This window comes from Danio rerio, chromosome 21 (assembly GCF_052040795.2).
Source record: "Danio rerio strain M-AB ecotype USA chromosome 21, GRCz13ab, whole genome shotgun sequence".
NCBI classification, from domain to species: Eukaryota; Metazoa; Chordata; class Actinopteri; order Cypriniformes; family Danionidae; genus Danio; species Danio rerio.
The window spans coordinates 43,911,183-43,922,500 of record NC_141041.1 but is presented as its reverse complement, the minus strand read 5'-3'; the positions used below and the strand labels follow the sequence as shown (position 1 = coordinate 43,922,500).

The following is an 11,318-nucleotide window of genomic DNA, read 5'->3' as shown; positions in this document are numbered from 1 at the left end:
TTAGTGTTTCAAATAAGAATAATATGTAAATAGAAATGTCAAATTCTGGGTGAAATAATGCAGTGTAATAGATATATTTATACAAAAATGAAACCTATTCTGGTATGCACTTGTTGAAATGTATAAAATAAGTCTGTTTTTATCAGTCTAAATTATAATATATTATAAATGATTAAAACCTAGTGGTTTAAATGTTAACGGTACAGGGTTTTAAAGATTGGTTTAATGCTTGATAACCAATTTGTCTTTTGACCTGCGTTTTTTTTTTTTTTTTTTGTAAAATAAAATGAGTTAAATACTATTATTTAAATATTAAAAATCATTCATTCATTCATTTTCTTGTTGGCTTAGTCCCTTTATTAATCCGGGGTCACCACAGCGGAATGAACCGCCAACTTATCCAGCAAGTTTTTACGCAGCGGATGCCCTTCCAGCCGCAACCCATCTCTGGGAAACGTCCACCCACATTCACACACACACTCATACGCTACGGACAATTTAGCCAACCCAATTCCCCTGTTCCGCATTGTCCCTGGACTGTGGGGGAAACCGGAACAGCCGGAGGAAACCCACATGAAGGCAGGGAGAACATACAAACTCCACACAGAAATACTAACTGAGCTGAGGTTCGAACCAGCGACCTTCTTGCTGTTAGGCGACAGCACTACCTACTGCGCCACTGCCTCGCCCAATATTAATAATCATAGTGTAAATATTTTATACAGTTTGAGTAGTCAAGGTCATGGCTTATTTTCTTATTAATTTCATGTAATATTATTCAGAAATCTAATAAAGATGTCAAAGGTTTTGACGGTTATTTATCCAGTGTCGCAAACCAAATTTCATTTCAGTATGTAAAACACTGCAAAACAAGCAGGAGTATTTTAATTGACTATTTTCAGTGGAACAGATGGTTGCATAGGCATGAAACTATATGTAATAATAAACAAACAAATATACTACCTGAAAAAAAAGTCTTGTCATCCATCCAAGTTTTAAGAACGACAAGTAATAACTTGACTTCTAGTTGATCATTTGGCATCAGAAGTTATGAAAAGCTTATTTGGTTATTTTTATTTGAATTCATCTTCAATTCCTGCATCTTACCTCAGACATGCTCAATAATGTTCATATTTGGTGACAGGGCTGGCCAACCCAGAAGCACCTTGAACTGCTTTTGTTCAGGAACTTTGATGTGGAGGCTAAAGTATGAGAAGGAGCGCTATCCTGCTGAAGAATTTGCCCTCTCATGTGGTTTGTAATGTAATGGGCAGCACAAGTGTCATGATATCACAGGCTGTTGATGTTGCTATTTACTTTGGAGATCTCTCACACGCCCCCATACTGAATGAAACATCAAACTATGATTTTTCCCCCAACAAACTTGACTGATTTCTGTGAGAATCTTGGGTCCATGCAGGTTCCAATAGGTCTTCTGCGTTATTTGTGATGATTGGGGTGCAGTTCAACAGATGATTTATCTAAAAAAATCTACCTTCTGCCACTTTTTTCAAATGATCAACTAGAAGTCAAGTTATTATTTGTTGCTCTTACTACTAGGATCGATGACAAGACTTTAGTCAAGTAATGTATATACAGACAAATACATTAGGAATTTAAATCAGATTTTTGTCATGTTTGTCTTTTTTTTCCAGATAGAGGAGATAAAAGAGATGTTGATCCAAACGCTGGACGGTTTGTACGATATCAATTTACACCAGCTTTCTTACGGCTACGTCAAGTAGGAGCCACGTAAGTACAGTTTGCCATTGTAATCATTGTAGATGTATAGATGATAATCATTTTACATTTATGAATGAATGTATTATAGGGTGACCTTACATCCTCTTTTCCTGGCAAATAAAAAAAAAGGTTCAGTATTAAACCACATAAACCAGCTTATCATAACTAATATAATAACTTATTGATAACAAATCAACCCATGCACCAAAAATAATACAAATATCAACTCTAAACATTCATTCATTCATTAACTTTTCGGCTTAGTACCTTTATTTATCTGAGGTCGCCACAGCGGAATGAACTGCCAACTTATCCAGCACGTTTTTACGCACCGGATGCCCTTCCAGCTGCAACCCATCTCTAGGAAACAACCATACACACTCATTCACACTCATAAACTATGGACAATTTAGCCTACCCAATTCACCTGTACCACATGCTGACAACTGACCCAGCCGAGGCTCGAACCAGCGACCTTCTTGCTGTAAGACGACAGCACTACCTACTGCGCCACTGCGTCGCCCCAATTACACTTAATGCACCTGTCTGTCTTTACTGTGCACCAGGGCATTACATCATCATAATACTTTTAAAGATATTGCTACTTTTGCAGTTGTCTTGGATAAGTTGATGCAGTCTTGTTGAGCAGAAACTGTATTAAAAATTAGGAGCTGATTAAAATCCATGCAGAATATAACTGAATAAATGCATAATGAGAGGATCGCTATACTCCCGTCCTCTCATATTGTCCTTTCTTGCCAAGATTGCGCATTAAGAAAACAAACACGAAAGGACAGCCAGCTGATATTCATTAGTAGACCCTTCTCATATTCCAGTACAACAGCATGCTCATTCAGGTCAGAAATAATGATCAAAACAAAGCAAGCATAAATCATTTCTCCGAATTAAACCTGCTGAATAAAGCCAAAGGGCGTCAGCGTTCAGAGGTAGATGCAGTAACTTCTCATCATAAATAATGAACGCCGCTCTCGTAACGCATGGAGGAATTGGCATTGCTGGAATAAATAACACACCGTTTTGCAACTGAACATCCTGTCCGCCTTGTTTCTGTATCTTCAGTGTTGAATTCACAGTCGGTGACATCCCCATCAATAACTTCCGGATGATTGAGAGGCATTATTTCCGCGAGCAGCTGCTGAAGAGCTTCGACTTTGAGTTTGGCTTCTGCATCCCGAGCAGCAAGAATACCTGTGAGCACATCTACGAGTTTCCCCCGCTCTCTGAGGATCTCAGTAAGTGCTGTGAAGATTGTTGCTGTTTAAACATCTGTTGATCTAAACTCTCTTAAACCTGAGCAGTTTACTATTTATGGTCACCAAGACTGTATTCGTTCAAACCATAATAATATTGTGAAATGCAGACATTTTACCTTTAGAACTGCTTTAACCCAAAATGTAGATTTCATTATTAATAATTCTCCCTCGTGTTCTTCCAATCGAAACCTTTGTTCATCTTCTAAACACAAATCAGGTCATTTTAGATGAAAACTGAAAGCTCTCTCCTCCTGCATTTACCTAGCAGTGGTCCTAAGAGGTTTGAAGTCTAGAAAAGAAACCAAAAACCTTGTCAAAACATTCCTTGTGTCTTATGTAGTTCATCTGTAATCATACAAAGCTTCAAGAGCACTTTGAGATGATTTGAGCTTTGTGACTTGCAGTGTTATCCTGCCGGAAGTCACCAAATACAGGTAGACTGTGGTTTTTCCAATTATACTCGGTTGGTATTAAAGGGCCCAAACTGTGCCAAGAAAATCTCTCCAAACACCATTAAAACACCAGCAGCAGGAACCGTTGATACAAAGCAGGATGAATTCATGCTTTCATGCTGTTTATATCAAATTCTAACATAGCATTGGCAGCAGAAATAAAACTGATCAGACGAGGAGCTGTTTCCCAGTCTTCTATTGTCCAGTTTTTTTTTTTTTTTGTGAACTCAATGTGACTTCAATGTTAATTGTAGCCTCTTCCAGAAAAAAGCTGAGCTGTGAGTGGTTGTCTAACTGTTGGAGCATTTAAAAAACAGTGCTCAGCACTTTGTGTCAAATAGATGCTCAGTGCTTCTTCATGATGCTGGACCTCTCATCGAAAAGACCCGAGAAAATATGGTGAAAAAACACTTTGGTGCTATTAGACCAGCCATATGGCATTAACAACCATGGCACATTCAAATCACATCAATCACCTTTTTCTCTTTCATTCTATCCAGGGTTGTAGATTTAGCGTAGACTGAGGGCATGTCTACACTAATCCGGAAAAATTTGAAAACGGAGTTTTCCTCTGAAAACGGTTCACGTCCACACTGTCGTTTCTATTCGTTTTCCAAAACTTTGTCATCTACACTGAAACGACTACAAATGCTTTCACCCTGTACTGCACATGCGTGAAACGTAAGACGCTTCGTCACGCGTCATTTCCGCCTGACGTTTATTTTCTTTCTGGCTCTTTGAAACGTTGCGGGAAAATGTCAAGGAAAAGCACAGAGTTTTTTAAATGGACTGACAATGAAGTGGAGTTGCTGCGTCGAGTAACACATGGAATACAAAGTTGCAAAAGAGAGTGAAAATGTAGACTGGGAGACGTGCCAAAACAAATACGCCGATATACTGGACCGCTTTAAAGAACAGTATCCTGCTGATGACGCTGCTTACCCTCAGAGTAAGGACCACATCACTAAACTCATAATTACAACGAAATGAAAGTAAACGAATTAGTAACATGACTCTGTCACATGACAAAAAACGCGTCATCGTTTTCGAAAGACTCTACACTATGACACGAAAACGGCGTTTTCAAATTTATCCACTTTCCACTAAGTGAGGACGGAAGGGCAAAACGGAGACAAAAATATGTGTTTTTAAATGAAAACGCATTAGTGTGGACATTGCCTGAGGGACACCAATATCCACCAACTATTGAAATGTCCCCATCAATAATCAATAATTTAATTCACCTAAAAAAATTGCACTGTCAATATTAACCTGGACATGCAGAAAGGGTTAAATCACATTCTCTTCTCGAGTCGTACCACCCCCGAACACAAATTAACATTGTGATTGGCTGTGCCTTTCCCTACTGTCATGTAAGAGGATGTAGCTGCGTTCAGATGTAACAGTACCAAAACTGTGCAAGGGAATTTTTCGTGCAAGAATAAGGTGTGTGACGCACACAAGTGACGGATGGTGGCAGCAATAAAGGTGGACAAAGGAACTTTTTTCAATAAAAAGTGTAACTCGCATAAACGCAAGTTCACTACTCAATGAGTGCATCATGATAGTGCTAACGTTATAGCAGGCTGATGAATAATAATCTGTGATTAATATGCCCTGAAAACCAACTGCAGACTAAACAGCTAAATGTAAAAGTATTAATATGATCTCTGCCAGTTCTCCTATGCTTCCTTTAAGCTCAATACTCCTCAAACATAACATAAGCTATCACTGCTATGCTGATGATCTCCAACTATACTTTCCAATCAAACTAGGAAAAGATTTATCATTAGAAAATCTTTTCCTATGCCTTACCGACATTAAGACCTGGATGACAAATAACTCTCTGCAACTAAATGAGAACAAAACAGAAGTGTTAATTTTAGGTCCTGCTGCTACCAACAATTCAATTAAAACTAAGCTAGGAGCCCTAAACGACTATCTGCACAATCACGCCAAGAATCTCGGAGTTATCTTTGATCCACTCTTGCAGTTTGACAAACATGTAAATGCGGTTGTGAAGAGCAGTTTCTTCCAGCTTAAATTGGTGGCAAAAGTTAAATGCTTTCTTTCTAAAAAAGATTTAGAAATCGTAACCCATGCTTTAATCTCCTCTCGGTTAGACTACTGCAATTCTTTGTATATTGGCCTACCTCAGACAACACTCTCGGCTACAGTTGGTCCAAAATGCAGCCGCCAGATTAATAACAGGAACTAAGAAAAGAGATCATATCTCCCCTGTCCTTGCCTCATTGCACTGGCTAACTATAAAATACAGGGTTGATTTTAAAATTCTTCTTTTCACTTATAAAGCTTTGCACAATTCTGCCCCGGCCTATGTCAGCGAACTTATTAGGCCATATACAGCTTGTAGATTCTTAAGATCACATGATCAGTTTCTTTTGTCTGTCCCTCGGTCTCGCTGCAAGTCAAAGGGTGATCGAGCTTTCAGTGTTGCGGCCCCAAGGCTCTGGAATAGTCTCCCTCTGAATATCAGAATCTCTCCTTCTTTGGATTTTTTTAAATCTAACTTAAAGACACATTTTTACTCTCTTGCCTTTGACTGATGCATGCATGTTATTTTTGTATTATTTATATTTTAGTATTACTTTTAAATATATTTTATTGTATTTTTAATACCAGTTATTTTTTGTTTTATTGTCTATTTTATTGTAAAGCACTTTGGATCAACTACGGTTGTGTTAAATTGTGCTCTATAAATAAAGTTTGCCTTGCCTTGCCTTGCCTGTCCTAATCTCTTAGAGTAGCATGTTAAATTTTGTTTGGGATGGGGGGCGTTTACATTTACATTTAGTCATTTAGCAGACACTTTTATCCAAAGTGACTTACAAATGAGAACAAGGAAGCAATTTACACAACTATAAGAGCAGCAATTAACAAGTGCTGTAGGCAAGTTTCAGGTGTGTAAAGTGTAAGAATCAAAACATTATATATATATATATATATATATATATATATATATATATATATATATATATATATTTTTTTTTTTTTTTTTTTTTTTTTTTTGTAGTACAGTTAGCGGTGGAGCCAGAGAGGCAATTGCAGATTAGGAAGGACAGTGGAGACTAAATAGTTGAGTTTTTAGTCGTTTCATGAAGACAGCGAGTGACTCTGCCGTTCTGATGCAGTTAGGGAGTTCATTCCACCAACTGGGCAGATTGAATGCGAGAGTTCGGGAAAGTGATTTCTTTCTACTTAGGGATGGAACCACGAGGCGACGTTCATTCACAGAACGCAAGTTTCTGGAGGGCACATAGATCTGCAGAAGGGAGAGCAGATAAGAAGGAGCAAAGCCAGAAGTCACTTTGTAGGCAAACATCAGAGCTTTGAATTTGATGCGAGCAGCAACTGGCAGCCAGTGCAAACGGATGAGCAGCGGAGTGACATGTGCTCTTTTAGGTTCATTGAAGACCCCTCGTGCTGCTGCGTTCTGAAGCATCTGAAGAGGTTTTATAGAGTTAGCTGGAAGCCCGGCTAGTAGAGACTTGCGATAGTCCAGTCTGGAGAGAACAAGAGCTTAAACAAGGAGTTGAGCTGCATGTTCAGTTGGAAGGGTCGGACCTTTCTGATGTTATAGAGTGCGAATCTGCAAGATCAAGCAGTTCTAGAAATGTGGTCAGAGAAGTTTAGTTGGTCATTAATTGTTACTCCAAGGCTTTTTACCATTTTGGATGCAGTAATAGTTGCCCCATCCATCTGGATTGAAAAGTAATAGTGTAGAGTCGGGTTGGATTCACTTGTTCACCATCTCCACTAATGTCAAGAGCAAACCTACGCCCTTGCTATCTATAAGACACTAGTGCATATGGTACATAAATCTATCGCACAGCTAAAAGATTGAAACAAAAATTACAACGAAACATCCCACTCAAGTCATACTTGTGACTGAAGCTGCTTAACAAATTCTTCTACAATGTCGTCCTCAGAGGTGGGCTTGAATTGATATAATAAGATTAACCAATAGAAACTACAGCAGCTCTACAATGTTTTCAGTCATTGAGAGATGGAATTAGCAAATACTGTATGATCATGCTGGCTTCACACTAAATGCAAAATTAGGTATTTGCATGTGTAGGTTACATGCAAAGTCAATGCAAATGCAAGGATGTAGGCAAATTTCTTTTTTTAACATCTATTTTTGGCTTTATTATAATTGGACAGTATGTCCACAGGATTAGAGAAAGAGGCGAATGAGATAGGGAAGATCCATGAGCTGGGATTTGGACTCCGTATGCCCGAAGCACAGTGGTGTTATAGACCATTTTGAGGGATGTAAACAATAACAATGCCCCTACCCTATTTCCTGTTTTACATTTTTAATTTCTATAGCTTCGAGTGAATTCAAAAATGTCCACATATTGATAAATAATGTTATGATAGCCGTTTAAACGTCAAGGTATGATTGAATTCTAGCTTGTTACAGTTAGAAAATGTAAGAACAAGCAGGAAATGTTCATAGACCAATGACATCACATCAAAATGCTCTATACAGTATGTTGGCCCACTGCATACAAAGCCTTTGACATCAACAGAGGCAAATTTCTGCCAGGCAGTGCAAATGATGTGCAATGTGTTTGCAACAAAAGTGTTGAATTCACCTCAGTCATATCGTTTGAACAAATTCAAAAAATAAAACTCGACTTACCTAGAGCGAGTGATGCAATGTGGGTATTTTCTTTGCATTTGGAGTGAATCCAGTGTAATAGCCATTTCAGTTTTGACGTTTGCTGTAAGAAGTAGGCAGATTGGTTCATCAGGTTTTCAGAAAGGAGGGGGGGGGGGGTGAATAATCTTCAAATAAATCGTTGTAAACATTAAGGGCCCTATCATACATCCGGCGCAATGTGGCGCAAGGCGCGGCGCAATACTTGTTTGCTAGTTTCAGCTTGGCGCAAGAGTCGTTTTGAGGCGTTGTGCCACGCTGTTTAAATAGCAAATGCATTTGCGCTCATATGTGCGCCCATAGGCGTTCTGGTCTAAAAAGGAAGGCGTTCTGAGGCGCACTGCTGGCGTGTTGCTATTTTGAGAAACTATAATAGATTTTTCAATAGACCAAAACAAACCCGGTCTAAAGTCGAGCGCAGAGTTGTGCCTTGCTTACACACTGCTTAATACACAAAAGATGTAGAGCAATACGGAAATATCTTTACATATGAAAAAAATAAAATATTAAGGTTATATATAGGATATAATAAGAATATATATAGGATATAAATATAAAGGATTAAAATATCACAAAACATTATTTTCTAGCCTACATAAATATGAAAAACCACTGCTTTTATGTCTTCTTCATCTCGGGGGGCTTTTTTAATTCATTCATAACAATTTGCTTTTGTATAATGTTATTATTATTAGCAGTATTATTTATTATATCCATGTTTATATTTGTTTTTATTAAAAACAAGCTTAGATTTGCCCACCTGCAGGTTTTAGACCATATGGTGCACAGCATGTGTTTTAGGATATAACTCAGTTTTTTGAACACACTTCGTTATTATTGTTCATTTATTCGTTTGCTAGAAATTAGAACTGAATTTAGAAATAGTTTTTAAACAAATATTTGCGCTTAAAAAACGAAATGAATTATTTATAGGCTAATTGATGTCTGTGCGTAAAGGTTTCCCTATCCACGAGAGCGAAAGTGAAAGTAGATCATTTATCTGTCATTCTCGCTCGGTAGAAGCTCTGTTTAACTGTTTTCTGTTAAAAAACTGTTCACTTTTTGCTTGCTTACTTTACATCATGTAAACAGCAAATGTGCTTATGGCGCAATGCAAGGCTCTTAAATGGAGTGGGAGATGAGACTCTGATTGGTTTATTCTCAAAACACACCTATAATAAAGAAAATAAACTCAACCCTTTTAGACCATGCGCCACGGCGCAAAGCGGATATTCCCATCCTTATATTAGCAAATATGGATTCTGACATGGCCTGAATGCGTTTGCGCCCTGCACTTTCCGTTTTGCGCATGGACCGTCAAATGGACCATTTGTTATAAAAGATTTAAGACTATGAACAAAATGACGAAGCATTTAAAAGGTAAAATAGAAGCACTTTAATGTATTTTGATAGACAAGAAATGAGTATCATATCATTATTCTCTGTAAAAAAGAAAATTATTTCCAAGCAGTTTTATTATTATTATTTGGGGCAGGAGATTAATCAAACTGATACCCAAACCGAAATTCTTAAACTATATAAGTCTTTTTCACAAACGAGTCGAACGACCAAACACACATCCGGTTGTAGTTGTGTATCGATACTTCTGACCGGAGCAATCAGATTCAGTTTTATTGCCAAGTGTGCTTCACACACACAGGAAATTTGTTTTGGCTATAGAAGCTTCCAGTGTACATAAAGCGACAAGTGACAACACAAAATAAACATGAGAAAAAAAGATGATAAACATTAAACAGAGATGCAGTTAGTCAAGACCAGAAATCTGGATGTTGAATTGTATGTACAAGTGTGTATGAGAAAGTATTGCACATATTTATTGCACAGTTGGGGGATTTTTAACTGTTCATGAGGTAGATGGCCTGAGGAAAGAAACTTTACCTGTGTCTGTCTGTTTTTGTGCTTGGTGAATGAAATACAATACGTCAGATACAGATACGCTTGTTTTCACTACCTCTTGATTTACCTCAGCGGATGTTTATCGTCTTGTGGACCGACATTCTAAATATCTGGATCTGGCTTTTTCTACAGCTAGATGTATTTATACCATATTCATATCTGCTAAAGATTAAATATAATATCAGATTTAGATTCATTTTTAGGAATCTGACAACATACTTTAAAAAATTCTGACAAATCAAATCAAATCAAAAGGTTACAAACAATTCATGACAAACTTTATTATGATTTGATTGTTTGAGAGTATATTCACAACACAAATGATAACACAATGAAGTATGAGAGAGAGGGAAAAAATAAGTAAATAATAACTGAAAATAAAATAATAATTCAATAACCAAAATCAAGGTAAAGTGTTTAAATAATCAAAGTTTTTAGGTGGATTAACATTATCAGTCTTATCACCCTGTCGTAGTTATTATTACATAAAACATTTTCATCTGTATACAGTTGAGGGCAAAATTATTCATCCTGCTATGCAACATTTGTTCTTTTACAAATATTTCTTATGTGATATTAAATTGGTTAAGTACATTTTCATATTATTTCCTATAATATTTTTTCTTCTGGACAGTATTATTTGTTTTATTTGGCTACAATAAAAGCAGTTTTTACTTTTTAATATTATTAGCCCCCTTAAGCAATGTTTTTTTTTTCCTTTTCTTTTCTACTGAGCAAACCATGGTTATACTATGACTTGCCTAATTAACCTAACTTGCCTACTTACCCTAATTAAGCTACTTAACCAGTTAAACTCTGCTGTTATTTTGGGATTTCCGCCTGGATTTTGCCTACCCAAATTTAAAAGCTTCCCGAATCCACATGGAGAGGTGTAAATGCAAAAATTTGGTATCATTATAAAGAAAACCCTTTGAACTTTCATGAAACACTATTGAAAGTGTTTAAAATAACTGTAAATGTTGTCTGTGTTATAATAAACACCTAAAAAGAGCCGTATTTTTGTATTTTTTTTATAAACTCAAATTTGAAAGTGTACCTTTTAGGTTCTGTGTGGTCTAGCGTGCTGTAATTAATTTTGGTGGTTCCTGCACATGTCTGTAATCATAGGAAAAAAGAAACATGTTTCTACCATAATCTATGCAAAAGTTATTGCATTCCAACTGATGAGAGGTGCTATAAAAGCCACAGGGACCGATCATTGTTTTCATATTTCACTAGTCTTTT

At 37.0% G+C, this 11,318-nt stretch overlaps 1 protein-coding gene and 1 long non-coding RNA gene across 2 annotated transcripts in view; both read left to right on the top strand.

The window, feature by feature from the left end:
* The window catches only part of LOC147838945 (uncharacterized), a 1,276,407-nt gene that overhangs the window by 248,560 nt on the left and 1,016,529 nt on the right, over positions 1–11,318 (top strand). The window lies entirely within an intron of this gene.
* The window catches only part of unc119a2 (unc-119 lipid binding chaperone a2), a 54,432-nt gene that overhangs the window by 40,899 nt on the left and 2,215 nt on the right, over positions 1–11,318 (top strand). Inside the window, 2 exon segments of the mRNA NM_001040394.2 lie at positions 1,656–1,752; positions 2,824–2,996. Coding sequence (NP_001035484.1) covers positions 1,656–1,752; positions 2,824–2,996 — 270 coding nt within the window.